This window comes from Hydra vulgaris, chromosome 12 (genome assembly GCF_038396675.1).
Source record: "Hydra vulgaris chromosome 12, alternate assembly HydraT2T_AEP".
Lineage (NCBI taxonomy): Eukaryota > Metazoa > Cnidaria > Hydrozoa > Anthoathecata > Hydridae > Hydra > Hydra vulgaris.
The window spans coordinates 48,594,197-48,612,033 of record NC_088931.1 but is presented as its reverse complement, the minus strand read 5'-3'; the positions used below and the strand labels follow the sequence as shown (position 1 = coordinate 48,612,033).

The following is a 17,837-nucleotide window of genomic DNA, read 5'->3' as shown; positions in this document are numbered from 1 at the left end:
TTACATTATATATATATATATATATATATATATATATATATATATATATATGTATATATATAGATATATAGATATATAGATATTAGGGTTATGATTTTTTAACTTTTTGCAAAATATATATTTTCCTGTGTTGAACTATTGCTCAAAGTTAATGTGAGCGGGTTTTATTCTGATTAATTTTCGAAAAAGGTCACCCACAACACAAAATTATTAAAATGGTATATAAGTAGTATTTTCAGACAGTAGCATTAAGACTTTTCAAAGCCTATAATTTTCTGGAACCTTATGGAACTTTCTTGGATTTTCTGGACTGTTCTGAATGTTTTTAAGAATCTCTGAAACTTTCTAGAATTTTCTGGATTCTTCTAGAAGTTTATGGAAATTAGCAAGATTTAGACCATATAAAGTTCTGATACCTCATGGTAACCAGATTATATAGAAGTACTTATATTAATTATTATTGCCTTTCAGAAATATATTTAAGTATTATCTTCAATTATAATGTCCTGTAAGAACATATCTATCAATTAGCTAACTTAGTACCTAAAGTACCTAAGAACATATCTATCAATTACCTAACTTAGCACCTAAAGTACCTAAATTAAAGTATAAAGAAAGAAAGAAAGAAAAAAAGAAGTAGCTATAAAAACTTTTTTACCTTTTCTTACATTTTTCTTGTATTCCAGTTAAAAGTAAACATTTAATTTTTTTAAGAAAAAGTAAAATTTGAAATTTTTTTATGCAGAAGTCGGTACAAGCAGATTTAATCAATTAATAAAAATCAAGCTTAGTTATTAATCCTAAATCTCTGCAGTGCAAAAGGATTTAGGTTCCTTAAAAGTTTTCTAAATTGTTGTGTTCTAACTTATTTTTACATAAATAGTGAATTATTTCAAATCTATTTTTTATTTTAAATTGAAAATTCAATATCAAAAAAAGTTATAATATAAAAACTTCATATTTTTAAACCAAAACTCATATCGATGAGTATTTTCATGTATCTTATTTTTAAATAGGATTCATTAATATGTTGATCAACTATACGATCATCATTTAAGTAGTAGATATTAAATAATCGTATTTTAAAATACGATTAACGTATCAATCTGAGTTTTCGTATAAATATGACGTTTTTCAATGCCTAAGTAAGTCCAACTTAAATAGTATTTTTAGGAGGAACAAAATTTACAAAGTAAATTAAAATTCAAAATGCCAGTGAATTTTAATCCTCTTTAAGTAAGGGTTTGTTTGTTTTTTCAATAAAATTTGAAAAATACATTACAAATATGCTAACACAATTTTAGCTCTTAAGTATCAACATTGGATAAAGCTTCTGATGAATTTTGAAGAAATCCCTAACAAAAATGTTTTAATTGGCGGTAAGCTTTTGATAAAAGGGAACTTTTTATCGCTTGCTTGTTTTCATGGATCAAATTTTCGTTCTCAAAATTGGGCTCTTTTCACATTGAGAGAACCTTGTGTTGAATTTACAAGCGAGACAAAGGTAGTCGAAAAAAGCTGTCAAGTTTATCGAGGTTTGTGTCTTCAAAAAGGTACATTTACTTTGGGAAAAAAGAATGATGCACAGTTGTTTGAAAGAAGGCAATCCATGGAGAGCCTTTCAGGTATTCCTTTTTTTTCATTTCCAGGTATGTCTTCTTTACTTTAATTTAGTTTTAGTATCTTGGTTTGGTTAAACACGAAAATTATATTTTTGCAATAAATTATAAAAATACTATTTATCAGATTTTATGGCTACAGTGCGCAGAGTTTCAAGAGGGCGTCGAAATCCACCTTCACTTGGTGCTCCTGTTCACGAATGGCTTGTATTTATAAACACCGTCAATGCCCACGATTTACCTTTTTCAAACAAAGGTAAAGAAATCTCTGAAAAGTTGACACATGTTAAATTAGGTAGTGGTTTGCGCAAAGTATCTTTTGCTCCTAAATATCGTTACGAGAATGATTCAGAGGTAATTTTCGGACTACCGCAATTATCGTTACTATTAATTACTGAGCATGATCAACCCACTTCTTGTTTTAATTCTAACGATCCAAAAGAATTTGGAAATACTCCTCATATTGTAGACACTCAGTTGTTATCTTCGTTTGACGACAGTATTAGCGTAACAATGGATGCCAGTCTTTATTTCTTTTTGCATGATTTAATACTGAGTTATATGAAGGAAAAGCAATCGACTGGTAAAAATTTTTACGATTATCAATTATTTTTATTTTTATTTTATAATTTTTTTTAGTTACTAGGCTAAATTTTTAGTGTGAATCAAAGCCTTAAAAAATTAACTTAAATTTGAACATATTGTGAGAATTTTGTAGTTATATATTATTTACGCAGGAGGATCTAGATTATCTCGTAAATTAAACGTTGAGACAGCTGAAGATTTGATTGAGTCTCGAAACTCATCTATAGCAACCGAGTGCAAATACAGAGAGTTCCGTTCGAAAGGATGGAAGGTAGAGCCTCGTGTCCGATTCTTAAGTTGGGCAGGACAGCAAATGGATCCCGTGAGCATTGAATGGGTTTTGGAAAAGCTTGGCTTTATGCATGCTGCTTTAACGATACCTAAATGGGCACAAAGAGGAGCGCTGGATCCGTTGGATCTAACTCTTGCTCGGTTGATGGAAAAACTTTTAGCTTATACAATTAAAGAAAATATTAAATAGACTAAAACTAAATCTGTTTTAAAAAATCTATGATAAATTTATTTATTTTTTTTTCCGCATTGTTTTTTTTAATGCTATTTTTTGCTTGTTTTTTTTTGTTGTTGTTGTTGTTTCCTTTTTTTACTTTTATTTTTTTTTCCATTAAAATTTTTTAATTTCAGTGTATATTGCGTCACACGTGATATTCTTTTTATATGCCGATAACAAACTGAAAATCTTTTTACCTAGAAGGAATAAAATGATTCAGTAAAAAATATCAATATCTTTACTTTATTGCACAAGTATTCGAAATTTGATCACAATTTGGTTCATAATATTAGTAAAACCAATCTCGGGGTTGAAAGAATTGCTTCCCTTTTACCAAAAAAGGTTTTGGTTAACATCGTTATTTTTAATGCTTAAATTAATCAAATAAATTAAATTGTATTTATAAATAATAAATATAGAAAGATTGCAATTTTTAATTTAATAAAAAATTTTTTTTATCAAAGCTTGAGACTTTTTTTTGTGTCAAATTTTTATTTTATCAAGTTATTAAACTTCCATAGAGAACCTTTAATTAGTTATCCTAAAATAAATAACAACTTCATACAGATTCAGTATTCAGAGGTAATTAGAGGTAAATTTTCTTGTTAAACAATAATAAACAAACAATAATCAAAATTAAAAATATTAGAAGAAGTTATCAGATAATAGAAAATTCCACTCTGTTTTGGTTATCTTCTCTGTTCTAGCAAGGACATAATAATGAATGGACGTTTAACTCATTGTTTAAAAGCTAAGATATACGCGTTGCCAATTGTTATAAATAACAATAGTTAAACAGAAAACATTTGCGTCACTTTCATATGAATATAGATCAAAATGCCAACTGCCTCATCTATCCAACTAAATAAAAAAAACTTTAAAGTATTGAGTGTATTTAAGTGTATTGAGTTAAAGTATTGTAAGTATTGAGGGTAAAGTATTGAGTTAAAGTATTGAGTGTATTTAAGTGTATTGAGTGTAAAGTATTTAAAGTGTAAAGTATTGCGATTAATATATTTTACTATTTTGTTAAAAACATTATATATTTAATTAACCTTGTATAATTCCTGTATAACTATGTAACAAAATTATATGATTGTTCTAGAAAAACTTGTAAAAAAAATTCTAATACCGAGAAATATCAAAACGAAGTTGTGAGACAAAAAAAATTTCGATTTCCGTCAAATATGAGAAGTTTAAATGTTTAAGCAAAATCAAAATGTAGCGATTACCAAAACCTCTAGATCAATTTATAATTGATCTATGTTATGTCCTACAACACGTAGAAAATTATTTTTACTTTACAATATTTGTATTCCATATATTGCATTTTCAAAAACATTATTGACTTTTTACAGAGAGTTTTTTTACAAATAATTTATTAACTAGCTGTTCGGACCCGTAAAATAGTAAATCTACTCCACACCTTTTCTATACTTATTCCTTACTTCAATATATTTTAGTAAAAGGTAGAAAAATAATTAAACACATATATAAAAACTATACTAATTGTTTACTTTTTAAAGCTATAAAATAATATTTCTTTTATACAGCGGAGAAAATAGAATTAGCCTCACCTTTATTTTTTGTTCTAATTTAACAAAAATGTCAGTGAAACTTTTATTAAATCTACTTTATTTCTTATTTTCTTCTGACACAAATAAATAGTTTATAAATTGGTATGTTTAATTAATTACAAATGGAAAAAAAATTAAAAGTATTCAATTTGTGGAGAAAATAGAATTAGCCTCATTTACGTTATATACAATAAAATACAGAAAATATTTTGTTTTTACACTCATTTAATATTTAGTATTGCTTCCTGAATTTTTAATGACTTAAAATATGCGACTTGACATACTAGTCAAGAAATTTTGGATGTTTTTTATAGATATTTCATTCCAAGATTCCCTGATACGAGTTTTAAGCTCCAAGGTGGATTCAAACTGCTTACCATTTTCATAAACTTTTCTAGAAAGTATTCCCCATAGATTTTCAATTGGGTTAAGATCTGGACTAGATGCGGGCCTTTCCATTACGTGAATATTTTTTTCTCTAAACCAAGCTTTTGTAAGCTTTGAGTTATGGATAACAGCATTATCTTGTTAAAAAGTGAAATTTTCACCCATCAATTTTTCAACATGTTCAAGCAAACTTATTTCTAATAAATCAATGTAGTCCTATGAATTCATTTTTGTTGAAATCCATGCCTGTGGAAGTTTTCCAGCAAAGGAAATAGCCCCCAAAACCATAACAGTTCCACCACCAAAGTTACTCATCCGAGTTTCTTTCTCTTTTCGAAGATCGTGCCAGTAATATTTATAGCCATCAGGACTATCTAGATTGAACTTTTTTTTATCACTAAAGAGAACTTGATGCCACTCTTCCTGCCAAGACATGTGTTCTTTTGTGAATTATAATCTAACTTCTTTATGACGAGCAGTAAGTTTTGGTTTTGGTTTATGCTTTTTCCTGTGTTTGGATTTTCATGTAAGATTTGTCTCACACGTTGAACAGATACAGTTAATTGTAAATCAGCACGAATTTGAGATACAGTCGTGTGCTGAGCAGCAGCACGATGTACAATAACTCGTTTAGTACGATTATCAATTTTACGTTTGCCACCACTTTCCTTATAAACTCCATAATTAACGCCAATCTTAAAATAACTATTAACCATTTTTAGAGATCTTTTAATTTTCTTTGCAATTTACCGATTAGATAAGCCTGTATCTTTGTATGCTTTAATTACTGCTAATTCTTCATTTGTTAAAGGCTTACCATGTCTCATTTCAAATTAAGGTATCAAAAACCAAATGTTAAAAACTTTATAAGCACTGATTTCACAGTCTTTGTTTAACTTACAAATAATAATAATAATAAACTAAGTCACAAATACGTATCACCAGATCAAAATATACAAGTAAACTGAACATAATTATTGATGAGGCTAATTCTATTTGTTACCGCAAATATCAAGTATTATACATTTTATGGTTTTATCAAATGTACAGCAATTAAGTTTTGCTATATTATAATCTTAAAAGTTGTTCTTTGTAACAATAATTATACGTGTGTGGATAAAAAAGATGCACCACAGAAACTTGCTTACAGATTTACAAAATATTGGATCAGTACATGGTGAGGCTAATTCTATTTTCTTCACTGTATTGAACTTTTAAAAACTTTTAACGTTTTGGTTGACGTTGAATTGCTATTTATCAACAAATTGGATATCAGTACCAGTCTAAATAATAATTAGATTACCCGCTTGAAATGTGATAATTAAATACCATTAGTATAAAAATTGGTATAAAAACATGAGATGACTTAAATATGTGGAACAACGGTCTTACCATGACCCGTAAAATTATTACTAAATATTAATATATTACTGGTCATGGTAAGTCTATTCCACACTTACCATTTTAATAATTTCGCTTTATTACAATAATTTTTAAAAAAGAGTAAAATATAATAATCTTTGTTTTGAGTTTAAGATTAACTTTCAATATTTTACAACTTCTGTAAATTTTTATATATATACATACATGCATATATATATATATATATATATATATATATATATATATATATATATATATATATATATATATATATATATATATATATATATATATATATATATATATATATATATATATATATACTGTTACAATCAATCAGGGACTTTCTGTTAAATGCTCTTTCGCAGTGCTCTATGATAAGACCGTAAGGACTTCTTGGGGCACCTAAAAAATTAAAAAATAATAATAATAATAAAGGAGATGCATTTTAGTTTGTCGCTTAAACAATGAAATGCTTTTTAGGCCTTTAATATTTTTATTTTGGAGATGATTCCATATTGATGGACCACGTTTTGTAATTAGAAAACTTGACTGCTGTGATTTAATTTTCCCTCGATGATAGTTGTACCTGGTATTTGAACGCAGATTATCTTTTTTTTAAATATAGTCTGAGTTCAAATACCAGGTACAACTGAAAATATAATCTACGAGAATATATAATCTTTTGTTCTGGCCTGAATTCCGTCCGGAACAAAATCCGGTACACCCCTAGTGTAAATAATGAAAAAATAACTAAACTTGAATTTAATAAAGCAATTATTGAACTTAAACGCATCAAGTCATTTGGATATGATGGTATTTCTAGCAATGTAGCTATTTATGTTATAGACAGCATTAGTTAACCATTATTTTATTTAGTATCATCTTCATTTGAAAATAGTATATTCCCTGACAAGCTTGAATTAGCCGAAATTTATCCAATTCTCAAAAAAGATGATTGCAATAATGTTTCTAACTACCGACCTATTTCTCTACTTCCAGTATTTCAAAGCAATTGCTTTACTGAACTTGCTATTATTATTCCGCACGGTGCATAGGAACATACTCTATGACATTGCAACACACCCACAGAATTTTTTTTTAATTATCATTAGAAAACATTGCCTCATTCAAAAAATGTAAACGACAACTTTTTTTAGTGGGAGCCTGGGGAGAAATCACATATTTTAGAGGAGTGCCCAGGAATTTTGTTGTTCAAGATAGGTAACTAAGAGGCTTGGGGCATACTCAAATTTCTAGTATGTTGATACTGGTGTCGAATGTGAATGACATGCAAAAAACTAAGGTAATTGGAGCTAAACCAACCTCGCCCCGACCCCTAACTGCCCCCTTCGTAGAACTACGTCTCCTTTAATCGTAAAAAAATTTTTTTTGTTCTATTATAAACTAGATCAAAATTCATCGACAGATTTCAAATTGTTTTTAGGAACCATACCCGAGGGGGGATTCGGGGGATTGTGTCAAACACCACAAAATCATGCCCATGTCCCTGTATTTAGATTTTCAGAAATGTTTGTGATAGGTTTATCAAATTTTTTTATAGTTTTTTAAAATGGTTGTTTAACATTGAAATTTACAGACGGATAAGTAATTTCGTTACTTTCTATTTACATTTTTATTGAAATAAAAACAAAGCAAAGCAACTTTTAATTATTAACAATTAGTAAAAGCTAGCAGTTGCTAATTGTTAACAACTGCATAATAACTCATTGCACGCGTTGATATACGAGCTGAAGGCATATTTATAGCCATTATATTGACATTTGATTGATATACCAATATTATAAATCCATGTCAGAAGTTTTTATTTGAAGCATTCATTTAGAATGCCTAAACATGCAAAAGAACAAGGTGATTTTGTTAAAAAATTTTGCATTTGCTGCTTCAGGAAAGGCAAGAATTTAAGACCAATAAATAATGCTGAAACAACTTATTTAAATCTAAAAAAAAGAAAAATGACTACTCAAACCTTATCAAAACTATATTCTGGAAAGGGTATTCAGCGGATAACCCTGACCTTCCTGCCATGTTTTGCTCAAAATGTAGAAAATGGGTTGCAAGTACTGACCCTTACTTCATTATGCGGCCGTGTTATGAAAGTAATTATAACTATATTGATGTTTAATTTACTTCACTTAAAATTTAGTTTCGCTTTTTTAGTTATTATTTTTGCTATACATATGCTATAAAAACCTGAATACCAGAGTTATTAGAGGGAGAAAATGTGAATGTTTAATTTGTGAAAATAGGCGCAAATCAAAAATCGAAAAAATATTGGCCCCTATGGTGGAATGTGTGTCGGGAAAACTTGTTTATCAAGGCGCTGAAGATGTTTCAAACAAACCTGCAGAAGGAATAATTTGTCAAAATTGCTATGCCCAAGTGGGACAAGGAATTGCGCATCCCTATACGAAATTAGAAAGACAAAAGAATTTGACTGCCATTGTAAAATCAACATCCCCAACAACTCAAGGAAAAGTTCTGTCCAGCTCTTTCAAAGATTTTAGCACAAATGACTCAGGGAACACTTTAGCTTTGAAAACTTTTAGTTCGAAGCAACTCACTGCCTCTTTCGGAAAGACTGAGGTTAAGAAAACTTTCTTTTTTTTAGATAAATTGAACAAACTTTAAATAAAACTACATTTCAGGTAAGTTTTTGATGCTTAAAAATACTTTTAAAAATAAATTTGTTATGAGTTTAAAGCCAATTTCTGGAATAACTTCATTATGATTTCTAAGTCATCGCAACATGATTAAAGTTGCACGATTTCTAAGAAGTGAGGCAGAACGGAAAAGTGTGGAATCTGATTTCAATATTAAACTGATGGAGAACAACAAAATGATTGGAAAATTATTCAATTGTGATAAACTTCCATTGCTATTAGAATTAAATGAAAGCAAAGAGGTAAGTAAACTATTACCAAAAAAAATATTTTCATAGTTTGATGGCAATTTGTATTATTCATTTTGATTTTTTATGAATGTATAGTTGGTAGAAAAAGATACTCCTATTATGTATTGCAATGAAGAGCTTTTAGCAATGGTACTTCATCACAGAAGTCAAGGAACAAATGATGTTGATATCAAATTAGGTATAGATGGAGGGCAGGAATTCTTTAAAGTTACATTGTCAATAACCTTAAAACTGGAGTTAAAAAATAATAAAATTCCAGAGAAACTGAGCAAGTGTGACGGATATGCGTGCAAAAATTTTAAAGATTCAAGCGTCCACAAAACTATTATTTTGGCCATGTTGCCTTCATTGAACAAAAAATACCATAATATGCGCTTAATTTTGGATAAGTAAAACATTTCATCCTTAGATTACACAGTATCTGAATATCTAAGGGTTTTGCTTCAAATGGTTGGAAAACAAATTGCAACATCAAAGCACCCTTATCTGTATTGCATGACGTCATCTCCTGACTCTCAAAAAGCTGATCATTATACTCTAGAGTCTTTGTGTAGATTGTACGACCAACGGATGGCAGATGGTGTAAATTTAAAAAAAGCAAAAAAGTGCACAAATGTTGTTAATCCCCCTTTATAACAGGCAACAAAAACAAAAAAATACTAGAACTTGTAAATATTCCATGGTCTACATATACTGCTAGGTGTTGTAGACAAAATTTTAAAAGAGATTGAAAAAAATTTATTTGAAAACAAGGAGTGTGGGTTACAGTTTGTTAACCAATATCTGTCTAAGATAAACATCTGCAGAGTGTCCAACCAAGGGCAGCATCGTTTGGAAGGCAATCCTTGAAATTAATTGCTTTAAAATATAGACAGCTTTGAACTGTTTTTTCAAGAGTCTAGTCTTGGAGCTTCCGCTGCCAAATATATTAAGGTATTTAGAGGTTTTGAAAAAATAGTCCATGGTTGTTTTGAAAAATCATTAGGCTCCACATATGATAAAGATTTAGAGGAGTTCTCGACGAGCTATAGAAATCTAAGGGCAACAATTCTTTTGAAGGTACACATAGTTGAGCAACATTTAATCGAATTTATCGACATGAAAGGTGGAGTCTTTGGTATGATAAATAACTTTTAATTTTGATAAAAAATAATTTATAATCTTAGTAATTAAATACTCTATTTCAACAGTTGAATTGTAAAATTTGCATAATTTACGACAAATATTTATTAAACAAACTTCCATTTCTTTTGTACTTCTACGATTCTATAGGCATAGGTTATTGGAACGAACAAGCTCTCGCAGGATTTCAATCAGTTTTGGCGAATGAGAAAAGTTGGAGAGCACAGCTCAAACTATATCGAGGCGCTAATAAACGCGGTTGTTGCTTACAACTACAAGCACTTTTAAAGTAGTTTTCTATTTGCAGGAATGTTGTTTGTAAAAAGCAAAATATTAAACCTCCTATGAACAAACGTTTAGTATGACTTTGAAATGTAAAATATCAATTATAATCTAAACATAAAGACCAGAATTTTTTTTCTTTTTTACCGTAATAAATAATTGTAGCAAACCCTTCTCGACCCCTAATAGCCCACCTCAGGGTTCCTAAAAACAATTTTCAATTTTATGCTTGTTTTATATATATATATATATATATATAAATTGTTTTATATATATACAACAAGATCAAAATCCATCGACAAATTTCAAATTACATCAAAAAAAAAATTTTCGTTTAAAAGTTGAGACCATTTAAAGTTACTTCAGGGGGTAACTTTAAGCTTTACATGGTTATAAATCTTAAACGAAAAGAGATTTTTTGATGAAATTTGAAATCTGTTGATGAATTTTGATTAAGTTTATGATAGAACAAAAAAAAAATTTTACGATTAAAAGAGACGTAGTTCTACGAAGGGGGCAGTTAGGAGTCGGGGCGGGGTTGGTTTAGCTCCAATTACCCTATTTTTTTGAAGTCATCCTCATTCAACACCAGTATCAACATACTAGAAATTTGAGTATGCCCTAGGCCTCTTAGTTACCTATCTTGAACAACAAAATTCCTGGGCACTCCTCGAAAATATGTGATTTCGCACCAGACCCCACTAAAAAAAGTTGTCGTTTATATTTTTTTAATGAGGAAATGTTTTCTAATGATAATCAAAATAAAATTTCTGGGGATGTGTTGCAAGGTCATAGAGTATGTTCCTATGCACCGTGAAAAGCAAGTCTTGAACTACAATTGGCGGACGCGTACTTCAGGCACCCCCTTTTAGAAGTCTGTAAAAAACGAGTCACGTTTTACGCATGACATTTATTGAAAATTATACTCTAGCCCTGAACCCCCAAAAAAGTTTATTTTATTGAAAGCCATACCCAAGACAAACCCTAAGCCAAACCTAAACCAAACCCGGAGCCTAACCCTAAGTTTCAGGTTTGGGGTTTGGTTAGGGTATGGTTTTCAACAATACTCGTTTCGTATAAACGATTTTTACGGACTTACTAAAGAAGGGTGCCTGAAATACACGTCCGCCTTATAACTTCTTACATAGACAAGAAAACAATCTTGAAAAGTAATAAACTCTATAATTCCATACTTCTGAAATAAAGCCACATCTCTAATACTACACTGATATAAAATTTGATACATGCTTTTTTTAAAGATAACTGTTAAGACTTTGTTCTAACCATCACACTCCTTGAGCTGATATGTGAAAGTTGATAACTTGCTGGTTCAAGAAAGTCATAAAAGTAGAAATCTGAGATTCATTAAATCGATAAAATCACATTTTTCATATTCATATAAAGATAAATTAAATGATACAGAAAATTAACAATAAAATCATGGTTATTTCCATTATTAAAATCAACAATGCTGTATTTATATCAGAACTAATAAAAAGTTTACAAATTTCTTTGTTATAATGATTATAGATATTACTTGTTAATATTATTTTCATTCTTTTTGACAAGAAAATCTTCAAGATGTAAACTATATAGTTTAAGTATATAATTTCGAAAGCTTTATTTTCTTTTATCCTTTTTTCCAAGTTTGTCATCGAATCTTTAGTAATTCCTATTTTTTTAAATTACATCAGTAGCAAACGTTTAAGATAGCAAGAACCTGTTGAGAATAATTATAATATCATCGTTTTATTGCACTTTTATGCACATTTTCTTCAGAACTAGTATTAAGTTTTCTTGCGTTTTGTATTGCTTGTCCGCATTTCGATCCCAGAATGCTTTGCAAAAAGTTTATAAAAACTATTTTTAGAACCGCAACGGTACCCTATTTAAGATTAACTTAAATTAATTACTTTGTTATTTAGTTGATGTAGTGTTTCAGATGGTTTGATTTTATTGATCTATTTTAAAAGAAACAAGATAAATCAACATCTGTGTGTAATAAACACCGCTTTGATTTAACTTTAAACTGATTAAGTGAAATATTCTTCTCGGCAACAATGATTGGAAAACTTTTCTACAAAAATGGCCCGCGATTTTGAATTGAATAAGAACTCAGTTTTGAATAAGATTTTGGTACAACAAAGTTGTTTTTGGAAAATCTTGTAGAATACTAATGGCGTATTTCTTCAAAAAAAGTTTTAAAAAAAAAAATTTTTTGGAGACAGTCTGTCTCATGGCCTACTGTTATTATACGGCCTGGGTGCGGATTCACAACACTTTCGTAAGTCCAAAATTTGCGTAAAGTTTGCGTAAGTTTTGCTTAAGTTCAATGTTACGCTAAGTCAGAGGTCGGCAAATTGTGGGCCGCGGCTCAATTGTGGGCCTTTGCTACATAATTTGTGGGTCCCAAGCCACATAACCGCATAATATACAAAGTAGTGTAGTTGTGGGCCTTTTAGTTGTTTTCCAGGCTCTAAAAATTATAAAGCCTCCTTATAAAATACTCCCTAACACCAGATCTTGTCATTTTAGACATAGTGAAAAAATTATTTTAATGCACTCTAACACTGTAGCACTTTAAGACTTAAAATAAGATCCTTATACTTAAAAGTTCAATCATGCTAAAAAATTACTTTACAAAAATAAAAACATTCGAAAAGCACGTCAAAAATAATTAGAACATTCGAATTTGTTCAGATGAAGTAACTCAAACAACAATTTAATTAATTTAACGTTGTAAAAACTATTTCATATCAAATATACCAATGGTAAAAGTTATCGTCTTTAGAATGTTTTTTGTACTTTTCTTGAATAAAAATACTACATTGTTTAGATTTTTTACGAAATAAGTATTATAAAAGAAATAGCAAATCTTTAATGTTTTAAATAACCGGTTTTTTAAGACGCAATATTTGGAAATCGAATAATCAAAAATTACACGAGTATAACCAGTTATCGAGTAACCGGTTATCGAGTTTGGATGCTTTACTCAGAAGTTGCAACTCTGATAAATACACGCATTAACTTGCAAAGATATGCCAGGTAAACATGAAGCGAATCGTAAATATGCACGTCAGTGGAATGAAAAATGGGAGCTGATTTATTTCTTCACTGAGGGACCAAGTAACAATGCTCTATGTTTAATATGTAATGAGACTGTTAGTGAACTGAAAGGAACCAAGCTTGAACGTCATTTCGTATCAAAACATGAATTGTACAATACTAAATATCCTCTTGATTCAACAACCAGAAAAATAAAATACGACTCATTTGAAAAGCTGTTTAGAAAAACAGAAAAATTTGTTTCAACAAATGTCTAGCAGTGTTGATTGTAAAACTCGTGCCTCTAATATGGTGTCATGGATATTAGCAAAAAACCTGAAACCACTTACTGATGGTGAAATAATCAAAGAATGCATGATTGAAGCATCAAAATTTCTTTTCCCAAATGATAAAAAAATTCATGACAAATTTCAAAGTATGCACTTGTCCGCGCGTACAGTTACTCGAAAAATTGAGAAAATGGTTGTTAATGTTTATGAACAATTGTCAAACAATCTGTCAGAAGCTGAATTTGTGAATATCGCTCTCAATGAGTATACTGACCTTGTCGGTAAAGCACAACTCTGTGTTTATGCACGTTTTATCACTACGAATTGTTGTTTATTTGAAGAACTGCTTGGAATTGAACCACTGGAAACAACTACAACTGGACAAGACATTTATGACAAATTGTTCAAAATATTAAAAAATAGGAAAGTGCCTCTTCAAAAAATATCTTCAGTTGTCACAGATGGCGCTCCTGCTATGATTGGAAGAATTCGAGGAGTTGTTTATTTGCTGAGAAATAGTGGTGAGTTTCCTAACAAATTTATGTCATATCACTGTGTGATACACCAGGAAGCACTGTGCGCTAAAGTTGCGACAATTAATGATGTAATGACAGCTGTAGTAAAAACAATATACGTTCATATACGTTTATATAATCATATACGTTCCAATGCACTCAAACGGCGTCAATTTCGTGCGCTAATGGAACAAAATGAAGATGAACATGGTGATCTTCTTCTTCACTCAGACGTATATAGATAAAAAATAAATAATTTACCATTACAATCAAAAATAAATGTTTGTCTATTTTTTGCAGGTTATGTGGCTATCAAGAGGAAATATTCTTAACAGATTTTGGGAGTGTTTGCCAAGTGTACTGCAGTTCATGGTAACTTAAAAATTTTCATTCATTACAATGTCTATTGAAGAGTTTAAGTGTAAACTGGCTTTCTTTTGCGACATCACAGCACAATTCAATGTTCTGAATAAGAGATTACAAGGCCGCCGTGTGCTGGTTTGTGATTTGATCAACCACATCACTGTGATGAAGACAAAACTAAATTTGCATCTGGTAGTTGTACTCATTTTCCTACTTTAAATGAATGTCAACCATCAAGGGAAATGTTATCGTCATTTTCATTAATAGTGACTGCTCTGTATGATCAATTTGAAAACAGATTTAATGAATTTGAAGACTTAAAAAAGCATATGGTTTTTTTGTGTTATCCATTTGACTTTGATATGAATGATATTAGTATTCTAAAGGACTTTGAAGAAGCTGATATTTTAAAAGCAGAGAATGAACTAATTAAATTTCAATGTGACGACGAGTTGAGTAGAAAGGCACCAAATAAAGATGAAAATGGCACTTTTGGTGAAAATTTAATTATTTTCTGGCATGCTGTCATGAAGGAACGTTTTCCAGTTCTTAAAAATATGCAAATAGACTTATCTGTATGTATGGCACTATTTACCAATGCGAACAAACATTCTCAGCCATGAAAATAATAAAAAATGTTTACAGAACAAGACTGACTGACACTCATTTGAATGACCTTGTGCTAGCTGCAACAACAAAATACTCACCAAATTTTTAATTGTGTTTTATGTGTTTTTTTTCTTAAGTATGTATTTTGTATTGATACAATTATTAGTTCTATAATCTAATTCTATAATATATTCTGTTATATAGGTAATATAACCTATTTTATATATAATTTATTTATTGCTGTGGGCAAAAATAAATTATATATAAAATAATTTCGTAAGTTTTTGTAAACAAAAACTTACGAAATTCCTAAGTTTTTACTTTAGTTATTACTTACGCCAAAAGTCTAAAAAACGGTATTCACAACATTTTCCTAAAAAGTGCTCAGCAAACTTTACGCAAGAAAAATTACGTCTGCTATTTTCTGACTTGAGTTTGGCGTAACTTTGAATCATCTAAAAATATTTAAAAATGGCGTTTTTATTATTATAAAAGATTTCAGATTTTGTTTGTTATTGCCAATAAAATATAATTTTATCTTAATTTTATACTGCTATATGTTAAGTTATTTATTTAAATAATACAACTAAAGTTGTTTTTTTTTAACAACAACAACAATAGCAGTATATTTACCAAAACTTTAGATGTACTACATAAACTTTTATAAAACTTGTTTTCACCTTAAATTTAAGGTTAAAAAAATATACACACAATCTATATAATCGATGGTTCACTCTCTCATAGCCTAGCTAAAACAAGGAGAGCGACCATAGTACGGATATATATTAGATAGCTTTGTAGTATACCAATAACTTATTAAATAAGTTAACTTAATAACTAGTTATTGTCATACATCAAAACTATATGATGTATCCATACTATATTAACTTATGGTTATATCTATACTATACTATATTATACAAAAATATATACAATAATATTATTGAAGTATTTACTTTAACTTGCATAACTAGCAAAAAGAGAGAGAGAGTCTCTCTCTCTCACTTTATAAATTAAAAAAAAATATTTTCTCTCTCTCGAAAATATTTTTTTTTAATTTATAAAGAGAGAGAGAAAATATTCACAAAAATATGTAATCAGTTCATTAGTTTTTCAAATATCTGTTTTTTTTAATTTATAAATGAGAATAAGACTATCAAAATACAATAATGAAAAAATTATCTCTGAATAATCAGGCTATTGAAATAAAAAAGTACTATAACCTAAATATTAAACTTACTTTAAATAATAATGCTATGTTTTTCGATAATTTCAATTATTCAAAGGTATTAAAGGTATAACAATATTAAGATTATTTTGAATAATAATGCTCTGTTTTTAATTATTTCAATTATCAGGAGATCCATCAAATATAAAAATCATGTTTTTATTCGTGCAAATATGGTACCATAAATTCTCAATCTGAAATATCACTGAAAAAAAAATTACAAAAAACATGTGGGTTTTAATTCAAACTCAACTTTTATTAATTAATACAATTGAAACATTTTCCATAACATATTATAAAAAATACAATGTATTTTTCATAGTATGTTAAGGAAAAGTTGTTGAACTTTTGCTTATGTTTTCAAAATGTTTCTTATATTTCTGACAATAGAAATTTTATTTATAAATAGTTTCAAATATACTAGAATGCAATTAAATGTATTTCTTGAACTTATTGAAGCAATTTCTTTATTTGAAATGAAACTGTCATTTCCTATTGTAAATAAAGGTGTTTTTGAATCAAGTCAATTATATGATAAAACAAGATCTCTAAAAAGAAATTTTAACAATTATCATGATGTTTTCTTATACCTTAGGGTATGAGAAGTAAGAATGAAAACAAGAAGTTAAAAACAAACACTTCCATTGTTTTATGAACGTGAAATTTTATGCTAAACTAAAGTATTTTGTTTTAACTTCCTGAAGCAATGCAAGACAAGTTGCATGATCTGATCAGGAGTGAATCCATACCTTTTTTAGTACTATAGGACCGCTATGGGCGCCAAAAAAATGCCTCAAAATATTAATTTCATGTTGTTTTTCTTTTTCTTTTTATATTAAAAATAGAAAAAAAAGTACTTTTAAATGCTAGTTTTCTGTATATTTTAGCTAGTTTATTTAGCCAGTAACGTTTACAAATAAGGTTTGCTGCAGGTTTGGAGTTAGGGTTAAATAAAACTAATGGGCATTCACTGATGGCATCATACATAACCCGAATAATTATCTTATATAAGCTCAGAATAATACAGTTTATATTACCCATTTGGATTTGAATAAATATGCCCGAATTATTTCTTAATGAGTGCTTGTAATGTTTATATTTAAAATAATAGATGTGTAGCACTTTTTTAATAGTCGATATCTCATTTAAAAAACCAACCGACTCCTATTTGTTCCATTTTTAATCCAATTATTAATTATTTTCATTATATTGCTAATATATACTCAAAATAGATTGAAAGAATGTTTATGCTATATATGCTATTACTTTCAAAAGTAATTGCACGTATATGCTATATGGGGCTATTCAAGTACAACGAAACACTTTTTTGCTGTTTTTTGACCCTCTTCTTTGTATATGTAACATTTTAACCAATCTCTCCCCGCCCTA

At 29.0% G+C, this 17,837-nt stretch overlaps 2 protein-coding genes across 2 annotated transcripts in view; both read left to right on the top strand.

The window, feature by feature from the left end:
- LOC100203214 (bridge-like lipid transfer protein family member 1) overlaps positions 1 to 2,762 on the top strand; it is a 120,697-nt gene extending 117,935 nt beyond the window's left edge. The window contains exons 57-59 of the mRNA XM_065813543.1: positions 1,305 to 1,625; positions 1,747 to 2,202; positions 2,357 to 2,762. Of these exons, the coding sequence (XP_065669615.1) occupies positions 1,305 to 1,625; positions 1,747 to 2,202; positions 2,357 to 2,685 (1,106 nt within the window). The 3' untranslated portion in view covers positions 2,686 to 2,762. The remainder of the gene's footprint in view (positions 1 to 1,304; positions 1,626 to 1,746; positions 2,203 to 2,356) is intronic.
- A 10,990-nt stretch (positions 2,763 to 13,752) lies between these two features.
- Positions 13,753 to 14,493, top strand: LOC136088171 (protein FAM200C-like). Its single transcript, XM_065811846.1, has one exon. It carries the CDS (start codon positions 13,753 to 13,755, stop codon positions 14,491 to 14,493), a length of 741 nt encoding a protein of 246 aa, XP_065667918.1.
- Positions 14,494 to 17,837: the final 3,344 nt, after the last annotated feature.

Coding starts and splice junctions, on each gene's coding strand:
- LOC136088171 (XM_065811846.1), top strand. CDS start 13,753: ATGGTGTCATGGATATTAGCAAAAAACCTGAAACCACTTACTGATGGT.